Genomic DNA, 25,223 nt, shown 5'->3' with positions numbered 1-25,223 from the left:
ATACTAACATGACATATTACCGGGGTGTTGGAGATAGCCTGGATACTAACATGACATATTACCGGGGTGTTGGAGATAGCCTGGATACTAACATGACATATTACAGGGGTGTTGGATTAGCCTGGATACTAACATGACATATTACAGGGGTGTTGGAGATATAGCCTGGATACTAACATGACATATTACAGGGGTGTTGGAGATAGCCTGGATACTAACATGACATATTACCGGGGTGTTGGAGATAGCCTGGATACTAACATGACATATTACAGGGGTGTTGGAGATAGCCTGGATACTAACATGACATATTACCGGGGTGTTGGAGATAGCCTGGATACTAACATGACATATTACCGGGGTGTTGGAGATAGCCTGGATACTAACATGACATATTACCGGGGTGTTGGAGATAGCCTGGATACTAACATGACATATTACCGGGGTGTTGGAGATAGCCTGGATACTAACATGACATATTACCGGGGTGTTGGAGATAGCCTGGATACTAACATGACATATTACCGGGGTGTGTTGGAGATAGCCTGGATACTAACATGACATATTACCGGGGTGTTGGAGATAGCCTGGATACTAACATGACATATTACCGGGGTGTTGGAGATAGCCTGGATACTAACATGACATATTACCGGGGTGTTGGAGATAGCCTGGATACTAACATGACATATTACCGGGGTGTTGGAGATAGCCTGGATACTAACATGACATATTACCGGGGTGTTGGAGATAGCCTGGATACTAACATGACATATTACCGGGGTGTTGGAGATAGGCTGGATACTAACATGACATATTACCGGGGTGTTGGAGATAGGCTGGATACTAACATGACATGTTACCGGGGTGTTGGAGATAGCCTGGATACTAACATGACATATTACGGGGTGTTGGAGATAGCCTGGATACTAACATGACATATTACCGGGGTGTTGGAGATAGCCTGGATACTAACATGACATATTACCGGGGTGTTGGAGATAGGCTTGATACTAACATGACATATTACCGGGGTGTTTGGAGATAGCCTGGATACTAACATGACATATTACCGGGGTGTTTGAGATAGCCTGGATACTAACATGACATGTTACCGGGGTGTTGGAGATAGCCTGGATACTAACATGACATATTACCGGGGTGTTGGAGATAGCCTGGATACTAACATGACATATTACCGGGGGGTTTGGAGATAGCCTGGATACTAACATGACATATTACCGGGGTGTTGGAGATAGCCTGGATACTAACATGACATATTACCGGGGTGTTGGAGATAGCCTGGATACTAACATGACATATTACCGGGGTGTTGGAGATAGCCTGGATACTAACATGACATATTACCGGGGTGTTGGAGATAGGCCTGGATATACTAACATGACATATTACCGGGGTGTTGGAGATAGGCTGGATACTAACATGACATATTACCGGGGTGTTGGAGATAGGCTGGATACTAACATGACATATTACCGGGGTGTTGGAGATAGCCTGGATACTAACATGACATATTACCGGGGTGTTGGAGATAGCTGGATACTAACATGACATATTACCGGGGTGTTGGAGATAGCCTGGATACTAACATGACATATTACCGGGGTGTTGGAGATAGCCTGGATACTAACATGACATATTACCGGGGTGTTGGAGATAGCCTGGATACTAACATGACATATTACCGGGGTGTTGGAGATAGCCTGGATACTAACATGACATATTACCGGGGTGTTGGAGATAGCCTGGATACTAACCTGACATATTACCGGGGTGTTGGAGACAGCCTGGATACTAACATGACATATTACCGGGGTGTTGGAGATAGGCTTGATACTAACATGACATATTACCGGGGTGTTGGAGATAGCCTGGATACTAACATGACATATTACCGGGGTGTTGGAGATAGCCTGGATACTAACATGACATATTACCGGGGTGTTGGAGATAGCCTGGATACTAACATGACATATTACCGGGGTGTGGAGGAATAGCCTGGATACTAACATGACATATTACCGGGTGTTTGGAGATAGCCTGGATACTAACATGACATATTACCGGGGTGTTGGAGATAGCCTGGATACTAACATGACATATTACCGGGGTGTTGGAGATAGCCTGGATACTAACATGACATATTACCGGGGTGTTGGAGATAGGCTGGATACTAACATGACATATTACCGGGGTGTTGGAGATAGCCTGGATACTAACATGACATATTACCGGGGTGTTGGAGATAGCCTGGATACTAACATGACATATTACCGGGGTGTTGGAGATAGCCTGGATACTAACATGACATATTACCGGGGTGTTGGAGATAGCCTGGATACTAACATGACATATTACCGGGGTGTTGGAGATAGCCTGGATACTAACATGACATATTACCGGGGTGTTGGAGACAGCCTGGATACTAACATGACATATTACCGGGGTGTTGGAGATAGGCTGGATACTAACATGACATATTACCGGGGTGTTGGAGATAGGCTGGATACTAACATGACATATTACCGGGGTGTTGGAGATAGCCTGGATACTAACATGACATATTACCGGGGTGTTGGAGACAGCCTGGATACTAACATGACATATTACCGGGGTGTTGGAGATAGCCTGGATACTAACATGACATATTACCGGGGTGTTGGAGATAGCCTGGATACTAACATGACATATTACCGGGGTGTTGGAGATAGCCTGGATACTAACATGACATATTACCGGGGTGTTGGAGATAGCCTGGATACTAACATGACATATTACCGGGGTGTTGGAGATAGCCTGGATACTAACATGACATATTACCGGGGTGTTGGAGATAGGCCTGGATACTAACATGACATATTACCGGGGTGTTGGAGATAGCCTGGATACTAACATGACATATTACCGGGGTGTGTGGAGATAGCCTGGATACTAACATGACATATTACCGGGGTGTTGGAGATAGCCTGGATACTAACATGACATATTACCGGGGTGTTGGAGATAGGCTGGATACTAACATGACATATTACCGGGGTGTTGGAGATAGCCTGGATACTAACATGACATATTACCGGGGTGTTGGAGATAGCCTGGATACTAACATGACATATTACCGGGGTGTTGGAGATAGCCTGGATACTAACATGACATATTACCGGGGTGTTGGAGATAGCCTGGATACTAACATGACATATTACCGGGGTGTTGGAGATAGCCTGGATACTAACATGACATATTACCGGGGTGTTGGAGATAGCCTGGATACTAACATGACATATTACCGGGGTGTTGGAGATAGCCTGGATACTAACATGACATATTACCGGGGTGTTGGAGATAGCCTGGATACTAACATGACATATTACCGGGGTGTTGGAGATAGCCTGGATACTAACATGACATATTACCGGGTGTTGGAGATAGCCTGGATACTAACATGACATATTACCGGGGTGTTGGAGATAGCCTGGATACTAACATGACATATTACCGGGGTGTTGGAGATAGACTTGATACTAACATGACATATTACCCGGGTGTTGGAGATAGCCTGGATACTAACATGACATATTACCGGGTGTTGGAGATAGCCTGGATACTAACATGACATATTACCGGGGTGTTGGAGATAGGCTGGATACTAACATGACATATTACCGGGGTGTTGGAGATAGGCTGGATACTAACATGACATATTACCGGGGTGTTGGAGATAGGCTTGATACTAACATGACATATTACCGGGGTGTTGGAGATAGCCTGGATACTAACATGACATATTACCGGGGTGTTGGAGACAGCCTGGATACTAACATGACATATTACCGGGGTGTTGGAGATAGGCTGGATACTAACATGACATATTACCGGGGTGTTGGAGATAGCCTGGATACTAACATGACATATTACCGGGGTGTTGGAGATAGCCTGGATACTAACATGACATATTACCGGGGGTGTTGGAGATAGCCTGGATACTAACATGACATATTACCGGGGTGTTGGAGATAGCCTGGATACTAACATGACATATTACCGGGGTGTTGGAGATAGCCTGGATACTAACATGACATATTACCGGGGTGTTGGAGATAGCCTGGATACTAACATGACATATTACCGGGGTGTTGGAGATAGCCTGGATACTAACATGACATGTTACCGGGGTGTTGGAGATAGCCTGGATACTAACATGACATATTACCGGGTGTTGGAGATAGCCTGGATACTAACATGACATGTTACCGGGGTGTTGGAGATAGCCTGGATACTAACATGACATATTTACCGGGGTGTTGGAGATAGCCTGGATACTAACATGACATATTACCGGGGTGTTGGAGATAGCCTGGATACTAACATGACATATTACCGGGGTGTTGGAGATAGCCTGGATACTAACATGACATATTACCGGGGTGTTGGAGATAGCCTGGATACTAACATGACATATTACCGGGGTGTTGGAGATAGCCTGGATACTAACATGACATATTACCGGGGTGTTGGAGATAGGCTGATACTAACATGACATATTACCGGGGTGTTTGGAGATAGCCTGGATACTAACATGACATATTACATGTTGGAGATAGGCTGGATACTAACATGACATATTACCGGGGTGTTGGAGATAGGCTGGATACTAACATGACATATTACCGGGGTGTTGGAGATAGGCTGGATACTAACATGACATATTACCGGGGTGTTGGAGATAGGCTGGATACTAACATGACATATTACCGGGGTGTTGGAGATAGCTTGATACTAACATGACATATTACCGGGGTGTTTGAGATAGCCTGGATACTAACATGACATATTACCGGGGTGTTGGAGACAGCCTGGATACTAACATGACATATTACCAGGGTGTTGGAGATAGCCTGGATACTAACATGACATATTACCGGGGTGTTGGAGATAGGCTGGATACTAACATGACATATTACCGGGGTGTTGGAGATAGCCTGGATACTAACATGACATATTACCGGGGTGTTGGAGATAGCCTGGATACTAACATGACATATTACCGGGGTGTTGGAGATAGCCTGGATACTAACATGACATATTACCGGGGTGTTGGAGACAGCCTGGATACTAACATGACATATTACCAGGGTGTTGGAGATAGGCTGATACTAACATGACATATTACCGGGGTGTTGGAGATAGGCTTGATACTAACATGGCATATTACCGGGTGTTGGAGATAGCCTGGATACTAACATGACATATTACCGGGGTGTTGGAGATAGGCTGGATACTAACATGGCATATTACCGGGGTGTTGGAGATAGCCTGGATACTAACATGACATATTACCGGGGTGTTGGAGATAGCCTGAATATAACATGGCATATTACGGGTGTTGGAGATAGCCTGGATACTAACATGACATATTACCGGGGTGTTGGAGATAGCCTGGATACTAACATGACATATTACCAGGGTGTTGGAGATAGCCTGGATACTAACATGACATATTACCAGGGTGTTGGAGATAGCCTGGATACTAACATGACATATTACCGGGGTGTTGGAGATAGCCTGGATACTAACATGACATATTACCGGGGTGTTGGAGATAGCCTGGATACTAACATGACATGTTACCGGGGTGTTGGAGATAGCCTGGATACTAACATGACATATTACCGGGGTGTTGGAGATAGGCTGGATACTAACATGACATATTACCGGGGTGTTGGAGATAGCCTGGATACTAACATGACATATTACCGGGGTGTTGGAGATAGGCTGGATACTAACATGACATATTACCGGGGTGTTGGAGACAGCCTGGATACTAACATGACATATTACCGGGGTGTTGGTGATAGCCTGGATACTAACATGACATATTACCGGGGTGTTGGAGATAGCCTGGATACTAACATGACATATTACCGGGGTGTTGGAGACAGCCTGGATACTAACATGACATATTACCGGGGTGTTGGAGATAGGCTTGATGCTAACATGACATATTACCGGGGTGTTGGAGACAGCCTGGATACTAACATGACATATTACCGGGGTGTTGGAGATAGGCTGGATACTAACATGACATATTAAAGGGGTGTTGGAGATAGGCTGGATACTAACATGACATATTACCGGGTGTGTTGGAGATAGGCTGGATACTAACATGACATATTACCGGGGTGTTGGAGATAGGCTTGATACTAACATGACATATTACCGGGGTGTTGGAGATAGCCTGGATACTAACATGACATGTTACCGGGGTGTTGGAGACAGCCTGGATACTAACATGACATATTACCAGGGTGTTGGAGATAGCCTGGATACTAACATGACATATTACCGGGGTGTTGGAGATAGCCTGGATACTAACATGACATATTACCGGGGTGTTGGAGACAGCCTGGATACTAACATGACATGTTACCGGGGTGTATATAGAACAAAGAGAAATGCTAGTGTATAATATAGAGAGGGTATTATATTGATCATCATTTTGTTAATATCAGTTCCTATGTGTGTATTTGACATCTAGTTACCACAGACAAATTGACATTTAGGAAGATCATCAATTTATGTATATCATTCATTTTTTAAAGTCCCAAGCTGATGCGTAACTTAAGGCTGCTGAAAAAAGTTAAAATCAACCCTACATACAACCCTAGATATTGATACCATTCGCAGATGTTGTTAAAAATACCAAGAATATTTACAATGATTTAATTCTTAATTATAATTTGTGCAGCTGCTGTTGAAACTTTATACTTGTATTATAATCATGCCTTCATTTTTAACTGGCCAGCAATGAAGTTATGATTGTTGCTGAGCAGAAGTTAAGAATTTTTAGCTCATCTGGCCCGAAGGGCTGGTGACCTTATGTCATGGCGGCGTCCGTTGCGTTCCTCCGTCAACATTTCCTTTAAAACGCTACTAGTCATTGAGTTCTGCATGGAATATAACCAAATTTGGCCAGAAACATCTAAATTTTGGCTTTGTTTTTTAGCTCACCTGGCCCAAAAGGCCGGTGAGCTTATGTCACGGCGCAGCGTCCGTCGTCTGTCGTCTGTCCGTCCGTCGTCCGTCGTCCGTCCGTCAACATTTCCTTTAAATCGCTACAAGTCATAAGTTCTGCATGGATAGTAACCAAATTTGGCCACAAACATCCTTGGGGGAAGGGGAACAGAACTTGCATAAATTTTGGTTCTGACCCCCCCGGGGCAGGAGGGGCGGGGCCCAATAGGGGAAATAAGGTAAATCCTATAAATCGCTACTTGTTCTAGAGTTCTGCATGGATTGTAACCAAATTTGGCCACAAACATCCTTGATGGAAGGGGAACAGAACTTGTATAAATTTTGGCTCTGACCCCCCCGGGGCAAGAGGGGCGGGGCTCAATAGGGGAAAAAGAGGTAAATCCTTTAAATCGCTACTTGTCCTAGAGTTCTGCATGGATTGTAACCAAATTTGGCCACAAACATCAGTGGAGGAAGGGGAACAGAACTTGTATAAATTTTGGCTCTGACCCCCCGGGGGCAAGAGGGGCGGGGCTCAATAGGGGAAATAGAGGTAAATAAAACATCATTTTGTTCTGTTTTAGAGTATAACACACTGAACAGGAATGGAAACAAATTGTAAAAAATGTCAATGACTTTATAATGATTATTTGTCTGAAGTCCTGTTATGTACATTTTGTATGACGTACATCATAATTATGGTTGTCAATGCTTAGGTTTTACATATGTCTAATAGTTAACTGAAAATATTTTCATTTTAATACTTTCATGGAAGCTGCATTCAATTTTGATAGTGCACTAATGTCTTAATCTAATTTTCTGAAATAGCCCTGAATAGTATTTAATGACACTGAATTAAAAAAAAAATAAAAAAAACAATCAAGGTTTACATATTGCACTTTGATTTCATTTTGTCTGTTATTGTCTCACCACCTTATATTGACCTTTGTTAAGGTTATAAACAATAGAAATCTACACTAAAACATGTTTATAAATGAACACGCCTCTATAGAACACGCTACAACGATTCCTGGTTATAAACTGTAGAACAATAGAAATCTACACTAAAACATGTTTATAATGAACACGCCTACAACAGATTCCTGGTTATAAACTGTAGAACAATAAAATCCCCCCCCATGTTATATGAACACGCCAAACCTGGTTAATCAACGGTTCCTAAACAAGATGTATGATGTATAACAAAACTATGGTTTATAATAAAGTGATTTTGTTGGTCTCCAGAGGTCCAAAGTTTTAGATGCCACAAACAATAAAGAAATTCATAAAAAAAATAATAGTAAAAAGTACGTGAAGCATGCTGCCCTGCATTATAAAGAAAACCTAATGGATAATTACAGAGTAATTGCTGTTAAGATGTAGTTATATGTGGATTTTGTTGAGCTTTCATATTTTGTGTACTTTGATGTTTAAAACATGGACAAATCAAGTATTGAGAGACAATTAATGATGAGAGTATTTTCATATTTGTTTTTCCTGTTACATAAACAATAAAGATAGTATGCCCAACTGACAAGCGCACAACTCCAATATTCATTTGGTGATAATATCTTGACATGGTTCGCATGTAACAAATTGTTTTGATTCAGCTGTGCGTGGTTCCACACCATTGGACCATTAAATTATTTATGCTGTTTGATTTAAGCGGTACAATAGTCATCATTGAATCTTCCTAGGGAAATACTGTAGTGATAACGAGAGAATGCTGATGATGTTGATAAAACGTTACCACGCAGACAGGATGAGGTATGTGTGGGAGCAGTAGACATGTAATTGTTAAACATTGATAAATGTATAAAAATCAGCGATGAATACTTGTATTCCTTACACTGTAGTGATTAAGATATTTGTACGTTATTTAATGATACCAATTAATTCTAATCATCTTTTACTAATCTTATATTGAAGTTGAGTTTCTATTGTTTTATTTATAATTTAACATTCTGGAAAATAATTTGATGATCTCCTGACACTTGAAAGTATGTACCAGATTTATGTAATGCACCCAGCATTGCATCATTAAACATGTTTTAAACTTTCTCAATTGTTTTACTGATGTAAAGCAGGAAATATTCCATAAAAATGCTTGATACCAGTTGGTACAAATTTTAGTCACTCAGAATTTAAGATGAGCATTGCCACTTATCTTGTAACATATCAAATAATTCAAAACAATCCTGCTGATTTCCTGGCTGTTTAATTATACAAGAGGCCACTTAAATCTCATTGACAGTGCATCATAACTGTGATGATTTAGGAGGCTATTGGGACATTGAAGCTTTGGTCAAAATAATATTATGCTTACAGAAGCTACAGCTTGCTCCTTGTAATTCACTTATAATGTTTCTTTGTACATCAAATATAAAACAAACTCAGGACCTCTGGCTCCGATTTCTCGAAACAAAAGTGCAGACTTAAGTCAAAACTTAAGTTTTTCTCCTTATGTAACTTATATGAAAACTTTAGACTTAAGTCATTTTTGGACTTAAGTTTATTTCGAGAAATCGGGTCCTGGTCAATACCAGTCTGATATTCACCCGAAAGAGCTAAAGAGAATGTCGCCTTCTCTCGAGGGATCTATCGTGGCTAGTAATTGACCAGGGTTACATATATGTTGAAGGAAACTAGAAATCTATTAGACACAAATGCCTCCTCCTTAAGATATAAATTAAAACTAAATCAAAACTACCACAAACATTTCATTTAAACAGACAAGATATATATTAATTAAAACATTTGTGTTGTTTTAAAATAACAAAATTGAAAGTCTTGATTAGGCTCCAAGAATCACATTTAAAACAATAACGGTAGGTTTCAGATATTTATACTGACTGAAATGTCAAGGTCACTGAGTTAATTTTAGATTCTACTATGGTACTGAACTCGGATTATCTATGTTGTTTTCACTCCTGGAATGTAAACAAGCTTGCATATACATGTACAAAAATGTATTACCATTTACAATAATGAAGGCACATTAATTATATATATAATACTATAACACGTGTTGTCCTCTTTAAGTGGCCATTTATATCATCACTGTCAATAGTATATTCCTAGAATTATTTTGAAATTTTCCACACCAATTTTGTTTAAGTTTCTTCATCTTTCTTTACTGGCAGCATGGCATTTCGTACAATACCATCCTCCTTTTGTCTGAATACTGTACCTTTTCCTTGTTTTTTCCACAAAAGTAAACAGTAGAAATTGTCTATACAGATAGAGCGGAAGTGTTCGTCCCCTACGAGATATATGATTGGGTTAACGACATTGTTGATGAAGTATGATCTGTACAGAAGGGGCATTGCGCCTAGGACCAACTGACTCGGAGCCAACAGGTTCTTGGTTTGTTTCAGGGTTGATAAGGTCGTTATCACAAAATGAGGGAGATAACTCACGAGGAATGCCATGGAGATGGCCATCATGATTTTAGTGACTTTTCTACTTGTTCGTATCAGTCTGAGGCCTCTTTCACTGCCCATATGAGCGGGTCGTGTGGAATGACGATACAAACTTCTCACTATGAGGGAATACAGAATGATCAGTAACACAAAGCTGAGCAGGAAAATCACCAGTTGGATCACGGTATAGATAAACGGTATTTTGGTGTTTCTCACACTGTCCGCAATAGAGCAGTCATACCCGGTGATATTACCAGGGAACTTTTCTATAATGGTGCCACTGATGGCCGCCTTGGGCCAGGATATCAGAAGAGTCAGGCCAATGGCACTGCCACAATAGTAGTAGGTGTATTTAGGGGGCATACAGGTAAACCCAGGGCCACAGACGCGACGGTGACGCTCGATCGCCATCAAAGTAATAACAAAAGCTGAACCGATCTTAGCAACATTGCCGATAAATCTCTGTATTTTACAGAATGCATCGCTGTAAAACATGTATGGCCAATGGTTGTCGACCACTTCAGCGGGCATGCTTACACAGCAAGCAAGCATGTCCAGCACTGCTAGACACAGGATGTACAGCCGTAGGTCGGAGCGACTGTGCTGAAATAGGTACACAAATAAAACGACACTGTTTCCTAGGACACCAAGGACAATGAGTATGCACAAATACACAACCGTGGGCAGTCTTTGTTTGGACTCCACGTCCGATATCTCCTGAAGGGTGAAAAAAACTTCACTGGCGTTGGCAGTCATAATTGCTGAAAATTATGAGTTGATTATGGCAACTATTCAACAAATGTAGTCCAGATTTTTGTTGTAATCATGAGATATCTGACACATATCACATCTTGGCACAGAACCTTGTTGTTTGATCCATGTTCTCATTGTTCCTTGTTTTGTCGTTGACCTTTTTCTCCCTGAAGTTTTCTAATTCATTATTAAAGGCTATCACTGCTGGAAAGATAAAAACAGTCATTAGGATCTGTTGAGTATTGTGATGTCTGTTTTATATGAATGCCATATTGGCAGACTGTCGGTAATTAGAAGAGTGTTTTTGACCCTGTAAACCTCAGTTGTATCATTTACTGTTAATGTCTTGGTAACAGGTCTGTTATTAACAAACTCGTACTAATCGTTTGTACTTACACAACTCTCAGGTAGAAAGTGTATATAATACCGATTCTCTCTGCTGCCTACAGAGCTCCCTCTAACAGAGATGATATAAGTGTTATGTACAATCTACCACATGTGGTGGTCATGAACTAGTCAATCATCAATCACTACATACCCTATTCCACTACCACCACCACCACAAAAAAACACATCTTCTTCATCACAAAAAAATATATATTTCCAATCTCCTCTCGGGCTTTAAAAGTTTTTTCAGTATCAAAATATTTTCCAGTCAGAAAATTTTGAGTGTCTTGGGAACAGCTAATAGAAATTTTCTGATTTTATGGTGATTGGAATCCAGTTGAAATGGAAAACTCTTCTCTTTTTATCTTAAATATAAAGTGTAATTTTATTTTTTGCAACATTGATTCACATCAAAATGCATGCTGTATTTGGAGCCTGCATAGTGAATGGTCTAACCTTTGCTCATGCATGAGTTGAACTATATAAAGAATTGCTGTATTAGGCTTAGAGCAACTGAGTGGGTGAAGGGGCTTGATTGTGTAAGAAAAAGTAAGATTGAAACAAAAGATTGTCAATTATTACTTCAAAATGGTATAAAAAGATTATTGGAACATAAAATCACATTCAACCTAAGGCAGAGTTCAATGAATATCAAATTAACTTAATTCACTGATGCAAATTTATGTGCTGTATTATTTTTTGGCTGATTTTAAAGAACTATAATCACTCATAACTTATAGATTATTTTAGAATTATAAAAAGAAAACTAAACAAAACCTTAACATATGGAATGCATGCATTTGTGTCTGGAAATGTTTTGTTAGCTATTTCAAAATACCATAAAAGTAGGTATATTTTAGTGGAAACATGATGATCATTTCTACTCTCTACCTATGTGCCTTCCATATCCCCTGTAACCTCCCTCCCCTACCATGCCACCATCACTTGGTATCTCCCCCTCCCCTCCTCCCTCCCTACACCCAATACTCCCAGCCTATCATTATATTTCATACAAAATGAGGATAATTTGCCAAAAGTATGGCCTATAGTTGATGTTTACATGAGAAACCTTATCAGAAACCCATCAACAGTTGTGTTCTACATTTAGATTTCTATTCAATATAAAGGCAAGAAACTCTGTTATTGAGGCAATAGTAGTAAAGATGTCCCAACACACTACCAGTTCACCTCTGGCTGTAGGGTGGTGGTTTATCGCTGGAGTACTCTTCAACCATGCTGTTATGTCCTTAAATGACCCTGGCTATGAATGCCACATAAACAGTAAACAAAGCTTTAGTATGATCTTTACTTATCAGGATCATTCTAAATCAGAAAGGGGTGCTGTGGTGGTCGACACATGTCCCGACATATTACCACATTTAGCCCTCCACCTTTGGGTCATTATTTTATATTCTAAGTGAAGCCCATCTTTAAATGACCCTAGCTATTAATAGGACGTCAAACCAATAAACAAAATCAGAATAACAGAATTGTCATTCCAGATAAAATGTACTTAGACCGGACATAAGAAAAACAAAAAGACAATCAAAATCTTTTTAATCAAATGGTTTTAAACTTATACCTGGTATCTAAAAATTTAGTTTTTTTCTCAAAAATTAGTCAAATTACTGAAGGGATCTCTCTCAAATTCCATACGTAGGATCCTCTTGGGCCCTAGTTGTGCATAATGCCTTTTGGGACTGATCGGTCAACAAGATGGCCAACCAGCCGACATCTTGGATTTCATCATTGAAGTTTGTTACCGCTATTTCTCAGAAAGTACTGAATCGATCTATCTCAAATTTTATATGTAGTATATGTTTGAAAAAGTTTGAAAAGCAGGGAAAAGATACCTCTTTCCATGGTCAGACATAGATCATTCTTTGGTGGGTGGCAAGATCCCTCTGGGATCTCTTGTTTATCAAATCTGAGGATTGTAGAGCTTTTGTACATAAAACAAGTCATAATTGTTATTCAACTAATTACTGCATATACATACTGTATTAATGGTACCTAAAGATATACTAAAATTTCTAACATTGTTTCTTTAGACTGTGTACAAGTGGTATGTTTATATGCAGTTTTGACGTAGGTTCTTTCACCTTTAATATGGGTCGAACTCCTTATGTCTGTGATAATTCAATATGACAGGATTTATTTCCAGGAATAGTGAGTATGATACATCTTTACACCTACGTATATGTTCCAGGCCAACAGGAATCTCCTGATACATCTAACTCTAATAGCTCTGGACAGCTATAATGAATAGGCTTAACATCATCTATATTAAACTGTACGATTAATACCAGATCTCTATTAAACTGTTGTTGTTTCTCTATAAAGTATCTGCCATACCTGGATTAATTATTTCCTATACAAGTATAAAGTAAACAGTACTTGCCTGTGCTGAGAGTGGCTGTCAGAATCTCACACTGGCTTTACTCCAGACTCCAGGCTGTGAAGTGTTGCTGATATCACTACAGCTTATCTCTGGTATTAAAACCATCACCTTATCAAACTCAATGACCAATTCCTCAGACGTTTATTGCATCCGCATTGGGTGGTACTCAAAAATGACAAGTGTATCATTTTTTACTGTTTAATTTTAGTAAATTTTCGTTTTTAAAATTCACTTTAACATTTCTATGCACTGTTCCTAACTATCGCTGATAGACTCTTCCTGCTTTAATGCATTTTGATCACATACTGTTAAACGGTGATCTTTCCACAACAAAACTCCAAAAGCTGCAAATTGAAGTGTTTATAAAACAGTTTTAAGATAACATACATTTCTCCAATCCTGTTTATAGCCGTAAGTTCACCACTTCACGATTTGATGTGTTTTGACCACTGTTAAATATTTCCACAAATCCGAGTGCTTCAATACATCTGTTAAATCACCTGTTGTATGATTATATCCTCTAAATTGTGAAAATGAAACTGTTTTACTGGCTGATGTGTATGACCTATGGCAGTAGAGCTGTCTCTCTGATTGATAACACAATCTGTATTCTGCTATATACCGCTCCAAGGTGTACGACTTCCAGGCCATGTGTCAGCTGCTGTACCACTACCAACCTGGTCTACTTGGCTCTCAGTGACACAACTGTCCAGGTACTTAGTCAGGCTGATTAAGTAACAATATTGGACACAACTGTCCAGGTATGGCTCGTCAGCCCTCTGGGATTTTACTGTAGCTAATTAACTTGTTTTGTCTGTAGGCTTCAGAATTTGTCTTTTAAACATGGATATCGTAAAGTGTTGACAGATCAGTCTATCATTGCTGTTTATCTAATATAGACTCTTACTTGTTTGTAATTATTTCATGATGTTTTTTTATAACAAAATATAATCATTCACAGGATCTTTCTTTAAATTGTCGTCCAGGATATGGATTAAAAAAAGACGTCAACAGGATGAAGCGATAATCGTCCGAGCGTGGACAGATCTGAGTCATGGTCTATTACTGTTGTTTATTTATTATCACCTCCTTTCCTTTTACCTTGTTTGTATAATATATAATCATTACACAAGATCCGTCTGTATCTTGTCGCCAAGGATAAGCTTTAAATAAGAGTCAACAGGATGCTATAATATTTCCTGACTATAATTAATAAAAACAGTTTTTATTTTCCCTTTAGATACTAATTTTTATATATCCTGTATCAAACAAAAGAAAACAATTTGGTCTTGTGTGTGTCATTTAGCTTTTTTAAGAGAAAATTAAAAAGTACATAGGTAAACAAAAAAAAAGTAAGTGCTAGATTTCATACAATTTTTAGGTCACCTAACCATAGGTCATGGTGACCGATTGCGATAGTCTTTTGTCCGTCGTCATGTGTTGTCCGTTAACATTTACTTGTGAGTGCAATAACTTGAGTAAATATGAACCAAGCTTATTGAAACTTGTGTATATACTAACATTGGAAAGATCTCGAAACGGCAACAAAAAACAACTTGATTCAAGTGTAATTTATGGAGTTATTGCCCTTTGCACTGATAATTATTATTGGGTCTTGTGAACATGATAACTTGAGTAAATATGCACTCAGCATAATGAAACTTTGTATTTAGACTAAAGTTGGAAAGATCTTGGATGGGTTTGAAAAACAGCCTGGCTTGATCGTAACTTACATAGTTATTGCCCTTTACACTAATAATTATTATAATACCTTGTGAACAAGATAACTTGAGTAAATATAAACCAAGTTTAATGAAACTTTGTATTAAGACTAACATTGCAAAGATCTCGATTGAGTTCCAAAACCAGCGTTATTTGACTCTAAATTACAGAGTTATTGCCCTTTTCACTAATCATTATTATTGAATCTTGTGAACATAACTTGAGTAAATATGCTTTGAGCTTAATGAAACTTTGTATGTAGATTTACATTGGAAAGATCTCAGACGAGTTCGAAAATCAGCCTGATTCGATTGTAAATTAGGAAGTTATTTCCCTTTGCAATGATAATTATCGGACCTTGTGAACACGATAACTTGAGTAAATATAAACTGAGCTTAATGAAACTTTTTATGTAAACTAACATTGGAAAGATCTTGGGACGAGTTTGAAAATCAGCTTGATTCAACAGTAACTTAATTAAAGATTTATTGCCCTTTGCAATAATAATTATTGAACCTTGTGAACATGATATGCCTTCATGCACTTCATCAATTAATGACTCATATTTCTAATTAGGAAAACAATTATTGTGATAATGAAGGCTATATAAATAACTTTTTAAGATGTTGTGGAGTATGAAATATTTAATGTATATGTGTGCTTCAAGTTATTTATGTTATTGATGTAAGAGGCGGATGGATCTTCTTTGGTTCAGTGGATCAAGCCATCTTGGTTTATAACTCCGGAGATGTGGGTTCGATTCCTGGTCAACTAATACTGGAATGTATGTCTTTCCCCAGTTCTTCTACACCATCATCATTAAAAGTTCTATGTGGAGTTATCATGGTAGCATAATTTATTATGGTAGCATAATTTATCATGGTAGCATAATTTATTATGGTAGCATAATTTATTATGAACAGCACTTTTGAGAAAGGACCAGATGTTCTTGTGTCACGTTTGATTAGTGCTTGGTCAAGTGTGTCAGGTGGTGATTCAGACTTGTATACATGCAGTATACAGGGAGTATACATAATAATGATGTAGTCTACAGGGAGTTCCACAGCCAATACACAGTTGATGAGGACAAGTTAATCTAATGATTTAGGGGTAACAGTGGGTAGTGATGTAACATATAGGGCATGGTGTGTGACAATGTAGACCTTACTGCATACTTTCAACCTCTCACAAAGGAAAAGTGTGGCCAATTAATCTCTTAGTGCTTCACCTCTCACATGATGGAAAACTCAAAGCTAGAAAATCACTTGGTGCCAGGCTTCATTGATCACCCCGCTATTGTAGGATAAGCAACGGAGCATCACACCATGTTGAGTCGTTGACCACAGGCCACTGCAGACAAATCCTCTTTCTTAGCCTGAATCATGATAAGGACACCTGGCTATCTCCTCCTAATCCAGTATATTATAATTATCTTCCCCTAATCCAGTATATCAAAAACTTCTCCCCTGAATCCAGTATATTTTAATTATCTCCCTCTAATCCAGTATGTTTTAGTAATCACCCACAAATCCAGTATATTATAATTATCTCCCCCTAAGCCAGTATGTTATAATTATCTCCCCTCTATTCCAGTACATTATAATTATCTCCAATCCAGTATATTAAAATCATCTCCCCTGAATCCAGTATATTTTAATTATCTCTCCCTAATCCAGTATGTTATAATAATCACCCACAAATCCAGTATATTATAATTATCTCCCCCTAAGCCAGTATGTTATAATTATCTCCCCCTAATCCAGAATATTATATTTATCTCCCCTAATCCAGTATATTATAATGATCTCCCCCTAATCCAGTATATTATAATGATCTCCCCCTAATCCAGTATATTAAAATGATCTCCCCCTAATCTAGTATATTATAATGATCTCCCCCTAATCCAGTATATTATAATTATCTCCCCCTAATCCAGTATATCATAATTATCTCCCCCTAATCCAGTTTGTAATTATCTCCCCATAATCCAGTATATTATAATGATCTCCCCCTAATTCATTATATAATAATTATCTCCCTCTAATCAAGTATATTGTAATGATCTCCACCTAATCCATTATATCAAAATCATCTCCCCCTAACCAAGTATATTATAATCCATATATTATCTCCCCCTAATCCAGTATATATAATTATCTCCCCCTAATCCAGTATATTATAATTATCTCCCCCTAATCCAGTATATTATAATTATCTCCCCCTAATCCAGTATATTATAATGATCTCCCCTAATCCATATATTATAATTATCTCCCCCTAATCCAGTATATTATATTATCTCCCCTAATCCAGTATATTATAATATCTCCCCTAATCCAGTATATATATATTATCTCCCCCTAATCCAGTATATTATAATTATCTCCCCTAATCCAGTATATTATAATTATCTCCCCCTAATCCAGTATATTATAATTATCTCCCCCTAATCCAGTATATTATAATTATCTCCCCTAATCCAGTATATTTATAATTATCTCCCCCTAATCCAGTATATTATAATTATCTCCCCCTAATCCAGTATATTATAATTATCTCCCCCTAATCCAGTATATTATAATTATCTCCCCCTAATCCAGTATATTATAATTATCTCCCCCTAATCCAGTATATTATAATTATCTCCCCCTAATCCAGTATATTATAATTATCTCCCCCTAATCCAGTATATTATAATTATCTCCCCCTAATCCAGTATATTATAATTATCTCCCCCTAATCCAGTATATTATAATTATCTCCCCCTAATCCAGTATATTATAATTATCTCCCCCTAATCCAGTATATTATAATTATCTCCCCCTAATCCAGTATATATCATAATTATCTCCCCCTAATCCAGTATATTATAATTATCTCCCCCTAATCCAGTATATTATATTTATCTCCCCATAATCCAGTATATTATAATTATCTCCCCCTAATCCAGTATATTATAATTATCTCCCCCTAATCCAGTATATATATATATCTCCCCCTAATCCAGTATATTATAATATCTCCCCTAATCCAATATATATAATTATCTCCCCTAATCCAGTATATTATATATCTCCCCTAATCCAGTATATTATAATCTCCCCTAATCATATATTATAATATCTCCCCCTAATCCAGTATATATATAATATCTCCCCCTAATCCAGTATATTATAATTATCTCCCCCTAATCCAGTATATTATAATTATCTCCCCCTAATCCAGTATATATAATTATCTCCCCTAATCCAGTATATTATAATTATCTCCCCCAATCCAGTATATTATAATTATCTCCCCCTAATCCAGTATATTATAATTATCTCCCCTAATCCAGTATATATATATAATTATCTCCCCCTAATCCAGTATATTATAATTATCTCCCCTAATCCAGTATATTATAATTATCTCCCCCTAATCCAGTATATTATAATTATCTCCCCCTAATCCAGTATATTATAATTATCTCCCCCCAGTATATATATCCCCCTAATCAGTATATTATATATCTCCCCTAATCAGTATATTATAATTATCTCCCTCTAATCCAATATATTATAATTATCTCCCCCTAATCCAGTATATTATAATGATCTCCCCCTAATCCAGTATATTATAATTATCTCCCCTATCCAGTATATATAATTATCTCCCCTAATCCATATTATAATTTCCCCCTAATCCAGTATATTATAATTATCTCCCCCTAATCCAGTATTATAATTATCTCCCCTAATCAGTATATTATATTCTCCCCTAATCCAGTCCCCCTAATCCAGTATATTATAATTATCTCCCCTAATCCAGTATATTATAATGATCTCCCCCTAATCCAGTATATTATAATGATCTCCCCCTAATCCAGTATATTATAATGATCTCCCCCTAATATAATTAGTATATATATAATTATCTCCCCCTAATCCAGTATATTATAATTATCTCCCCCTAATCCAGTATATTATAATTATCTCCCCCTAATCCAGTATATTATAATTATCTCCCCCTAATCCAGTATATTATAATTATCTCCCCCTAATCCAGTATATTATAATTATCTCCCCCTAATCCAGTATATTATAATTATCTCCCCCTAATCCAGTATTTATAATATCTCCCCCTAATCCAGTATATTATATTTATCTCCCCTTATCCAGTATATTATAATTATCTCCCCTAATCCAGTATATTATAATTATCTCTCCCTAATCCAGTATATTATAATTATCTCCCCCTAATCCAGTATATCATAATTATCTCGCCCTAATCCAGTTTGTAATTATCTCCCCATAATCCAGTATATTATAATTATCTCCCCCTAATCAAGTATATCATAATTATCTCTCCCTAATCCAGTATATTATAATTATCTCCCCGCAATCCAGTATATTATAATGATCTCCCTCTAATCCAATATATTATAACTATCTCCCCCTATTATAATGATCCCCACTTATTCATATTATAATGATCTCCCCTAATCCAGTATATCATAATTATCTCCCCCTAACCAAGTATATTATAATTATCTCCCCTAAATCCAGTATAAAATTATCTCCCCATAATCCAGTATATTATAATTATCTCCCCCTAATCCAGTATATTATAATTATCTCCCCCTAATCCAGTATGATATAAATATCTCCCCCTAATCCAGTATATCATAATTATCTCCCCCTAACCAAGTATATTATAATTATCTCCCCTAAATCCAGTATAAAATTATCTCCCCATAATCCAGTATATTATAATTATCTCCCCCTAATCCAGTATATTATAATTATCTCCCCCTAATCCAGTATGATATAAATATCTCCCCCTAATCCAGTATATCATAATTATCTCCCCCTAACCAAGTATATTATAATTATCTCCCCTAAATCCAGTATAAAATTATCTCCCCATAATCCAGTATGTTATAATGATCTCCCTCTTATCCAGTATATTATAATTATCTCCCCCAATCCAGTAAATTATAATCATCTCTCCCTAATCCAGTATGATATAATTATCTTCTGTAATCCACTATATTATAATTAGTTTGTTATGTAAGATATTGACCCAAACATTATCGATGTGTACTTTTCAGTTTCTGAATCAGTTTGTACTAAGAATAAACATGGGGAGTTATTTATTCTGTATCATGTTCTAAGTTCAACGCCTTATGATCTGAAACAGATTGAGTTTACCATCCAGGCTTGGGAGTTGTGTGTTTTTGAGATTTTTCTTTTAATACCTATATAGCTAAAAGATAGAGAAAGAGATGGTCTGGTTTGCTGGCAAAGAAAGCTAACAATTATATTAGTACTTTGGCATTTTCTGATCAGAATGGACTAGAGTTTATTTATTTTTACGTCCTATTAACAGCCAGGGTCATGTAAGGACGTGCCAGGTTTGTTGGTGGAGGAAAGCCGGAGTACCCGGAGAAAAACCACCGACCAGCGGTCAGTACCTGGCAACTGCCCCACATGGGATTCGAACCCGCATCCCAGAGGTGGAGGGCTTGTGGTAAAATGTCGGGAAATCTTAACCACTCGGCCACCGCGGCCCCTAGAATGGACTAGAGAAAATGAAGATTGAAGTGAAAGTAATAAATCGTTAAAGGTTACAATTATGTACAAGGCCTGGTGGTAACCATTAGTTTTGGTATTTAGATATGCTTATTAGCTCACCTGGCCCATCCTCCGTCAATCAACATTTCCTTTAATCACTACTAGTCATAGAGTTCTACATGGATTGTAACCAAATTTGGCCAGAAGCATCCTTGGGGGAAGGGGAACAGTTTGTGTAAATTTTGGCTCTGATGCCCCCCGGGGGCAGGAAAGGTGGGGCCCAATAGGGAAAATTTGCTCTGACCCCCTTGGGGCAGGAGGGGCGGGGCCCAATTGGGGAAATAGAGGTAAATCCTTTAAATTACTACTAGTCCTAGAGTTCTGCATGGAATGTAACCAAATTTGGTTAGAAACATCCTTGAGGGAAGGGGAATAGGTTTTGCCTAAATTTTGGGTCTCACTCCCTGGGGGCAGGAGATTGGGGCCCAATAGGTAATAGAGGTAAACCCTGGAGCAGAAAGAGTGGGGCCAAATAGGGGAATTAGAGGTAAATATTCACATTCCTTCAGAAAAGAAACATTGTGAACCTGTATTCAGAACATTACTTGTCATTACAAACCAGGTGAGCAATACAGGCCTCTGGACCTCTTGTTGTATGGAGTATCAACATAAATTTGGTTGATCAACATTGGTACATTAACTGGCTGTCAACTCTCAATCCTTCAATGCCATTTCCGATAATACAACCAATTAAACACCAATAAAGATTACATTTGAGCAACACACAAGTCTAATATATATAAAAAGTAGGTCACTGTCACCTATATTTTGAACTTTGACCTTCAAAGTAAATTTCAGCTATAATTTTCATCAAATTTAGTAGGAATATGTTCAGATTGTCTGAAAACCAGGTTCTTGAACCTGTATATTGACTTCATCAACTGCCTGAAGAAATGAATAGGAGACAACACATTATTGAGCTTTACAAGGTCAATATTAAGGACAGTGTACAAAGAGCTAAATGACATGTTCAATACAGACTGCCGGAGTTATGTATTATTGATAAAACTCTCCATTATCTCTGTTAACAGTTGCTTATGTCATTCACAGTAATTCTATGTTCACAAAACTATGAACTTTACTAATAGATTCCAGTCAGAATGCACAAATATTTATGTTCCTACATTGATTTCACCACTATTCAGCTTTTACTATTGTTGTATCTGTTTACTTCCTGGTATTGTTTATCATCCTTGAGTAGTTTAAACATTCATAATCTATAATAACTTACTGACTTTACCCCAGAATCTGTGAAGGTTGTGATCACACAATAACCTTTTCACACCCGGGATATTAACTACCATGGTCGACTCATAAGGAGCTCCAGGTGCTTACAAATGAAGTCATTTTTAAATGAGTTCTGCCGAAATGTATCTATCCGTAATGTTTACTCACCTCTAGGATCACAAAATAATCTTGGACTTGAGTTTTGACTTAACCAATCATAATTGATGTAACATTTTGTAACATCACCTTTGATTGTCTAGAATTATGACAGTTTTAGACTTAAGTCTGTTTCATGATCCTGAGACCAGATGATTATAAGGTTTACTTAAACAAGTATTATTGTCAAACCATTCTTCCACCTAGTTTGTGTGTCAGACAAACTTCTTGCCAAGTTTTTAGCTTTCAGCAACTTCTTTTAAAAAATCAGCAGAGGCAGATAGATCTTTAACAGCAAATTCAGAAGTAGTAGTTTATACAGACTTGTACTATCACATTTAAGTTCTGACATATTGTTAACTTCATTCAGAAAACAATGATGCAGAGAAGCAGTTAAGCCACCCTTAGAAAGCAGAAGTTGGTCAAGCTGGCCTTTTGTTTATTATCTATCACAACTAAAAGAACAGGAATTCAAAATGCTTAAATATGAACAGATACTAGCTGTATATTAATTGAATACATGTACATACTTTTAAATAGTTTTCAGGGTTCTGATATCTTTGTTCTTTTCACATTACATGTGTTGTAATGTGTACATTATTTCATATATTTCAGATTTCAATGGACTAGATACAGAGATCTCTGAGGTTACCAAAGGACTGAAGCCGAAAGTGAACAAACTCCGAGACTTGGAACACAAAGAGGATGCTAAAGGATTCAGCCTTAATTCCCTGACTAGGGATGAGCTTAAGGCCGTCGAAGCACTTTTATGATTCCTCATCACAGATAAAAAACTGTTGATGGCTTGACCTTAAGTTTCCCTCACTGATGACTGGTGCTATGTGATTCTGGTTCTGGTAGATAATGATACATTCTAAGAATAATTGGCAGTTTCTAAGGCTAACATGGCTGTGCTGTCGATACCAAACCTTTGACAAAGCATTGATTATTATATTATTAGTATCTTAAGATCGGGGCTGCTTCTCCAGGTTATCAGGGACGATGATTAAGCTGCATTGATCCATTGTTGTGTGACAAGCACCATGAACCAGGACTTGATTAACGTAGTTATTGATAACTGTACCTGTTATATCATTGTAAGTACAAAGTGTTAATTGTATATTTTACTTGTCCAGCTCCAACGTATCCAAGGACACTACGATGGAGTGACCTTTGCAAAGGAAATGTGTAATTAAACATGTTAAACCTACCATATACTCTTAAGTAATGTATTTCCTTTAGTGTGCAAAAGCATATTTATCCTGCAACCAGCATCGGTATTGTTGGAATACACCTACCACATACATTTTTGCTGTACCCGCCACTGAGGGAAACGGCTGTATTTTTTCACATGTGCCAAATCCATCGATCTCCTATTGGTTGATCCATGGTGTGAAAGTCAGACATGTGTGTTGAACATTATAATACGAAAATATAAAAATCACATTATGCATGTTTTGTAGTGTTGCAGGATAAAAAGAATACATGGTCAGTGTCCTGTAATACTTGAGCTGTAGTTTGGCTCAGGACAGAGACAAAAGAGGCTCACTAGAGTCTCCCCACTGTTGTCTTTCTTAACCCTCGCCAAAATACAAATTCTATTTTTAAGACATTGGCTATGTATTCTCTATTGATGGGATCTGTGAATTGTAATTACATGTATTGTACGGTATGTAAATATAGGAGAACTCCCAGAGGGAGTGCCACCATAGAATACGATAAGGTGATAATTGATCTTATATAGAATACGATAAGGTGATAATTGATCTTATATAGAATACAATAAGGTGATAATTGATCTTATAAAGAATACGATAAGGTGATAATTGATCTTATATAGAATACGATAAGGTGATAATTGATCTTATATAGAAATACGATTAGGTGATATTTTTATCTTATATAGAATACGATAAGGTGATAATTGAACTTATTCACACTACTGTTCTTCATAATTTCCATGGTGTTGATAACCAAAATTGATCATGTAATTGGAGAATAGAAGCAATGCGTGAAATTTGAGATCTATAGAATTAATACACAGAGACAAAGGTAAGGGGAGTGTTCTTATTACAGAGACAGAAGGTTAGGGATTGTTCTTATTACAGAGACAGAAGGTTAGGGGATTGTTATTAATAAAGAGACAGAAGGTTAGGGGATTGTTCTTATAAGAGACGAAGGTTAGGCGAATGTTCTTATTACAGAGACAGAAGGTTAGGGGATTGTTCTTATTACAGAGACAGAAGGTTAGGGGATTGTTCTTATTACAGAGACAGAAGGTTAGGGGATTGTTCTTATTACAGAGACAGAAGGTTAGGGGATTGTTCTTATTACAGAGACAGAAGGTTAGGGGATTGTTCTTATTACAGAGACAAAGGTTAGGGGATTGTTCTTAATACAGAGACAGAGGGGTCAGAGATTGTTCTTATTACAGAGACAGAAGGTTAGGAGATTGTTCTTATTACACAGACAGAAGGTTAGGGGATTGTTCTTATTACAGCGACAGAAGGT

General features: G+C 37.7%; 2 protein-coding genes across 6 annotated transcripts in view; one reads left to right on the top strand and one right to left on the bottom strand.

Moving 5' to 3' along the window:
- The window catches only part of LOC138322647 (p53 and DNA damage-regulated protein 1-like), a 37,156-nt gene extending 13,233 nt beyond the window's left edge, over positions 1–23,923 (top strand). For both annotated transcript variants that reach the window (XM_069266646.1, XM_069266647.1), the window contains exon 4: positions 23,328–23,923. In XM_069266646.1, coding sequence (XP_069122747.1) covers positions 23,328–23,485 — 158 coding nt within the window. In that variant the 3' untranslated portion in view covers positions 23,486–23,923. The remainder of the gene's footprint in view (positions 1–23,327) is intronic.
- LOC138322646 (neuropeptide FF receptor 2-like) lies at positions 9,231–15,185 on the bottom strand. 4 transcript variants are annotated; one of them, XM_069266642.1, is made up of 3 exons: positions 13,989–15,185; positions 13,445–13,533; positions 9,231–11,408 (listed from the first exon to the last, which is right to left on the bottom strand). In XM_069266642.1, the coding sequence occupies exon 3, from the start codon at positions 11,205–11,207 to the stop codon at positions 10,143–10,145; it is 1,065 nt and encodes a 354-aa protein (XP_069122743.1). In that variant the 5' UTR covers positions 11,208–11,408; positions 13,445–13,533; positions 13,989–15,185; the 3' UTR covers positions 9,231–10,142. The 4 variants fall into 4 exon arrangements, with proteins under 4 accessions (XP_069122743.1, XP_069122745.1, XP_069122742.1 ...); XM_069266644.1 differs by having other exon boundaries at positions 9,231–11,405; XM_069266641.1 differs by having other exon boundaries at positions 13,445–15,185.
- Positions 23,924–25,223: the final 1,300 nt, after the last annotated feature.

Source organism: Argopecten irradians, chromosome 5, assembly GCF_041381155.1.
Source record: "Argopecten irradians isolate NY chromosome 5, Ai_NY, whole genome shotgun sequence".
Classification (NCBI taxonomy): domain Eukaryota; kingdom Metazoa; phylum Mollusca; class Bivalvia; order Pectinida; family Pectinidae; genus Argopecten; species Argopecten irradians.
The sequence above is the reverse complement of the archived record's forward strand: the minus strand, read 5'-3'. Positions and strand labels throughout refer to the sequence as shown.

Coding starts and splice junctions, on each gene's coding strand:
- LOC138322646 (XM_069266641.1), bottom strand. CDS start 11,207: ATGACTGCCAACGCCAGTGAAGTTTTTTTCACCCTTCAGGAGATATCG.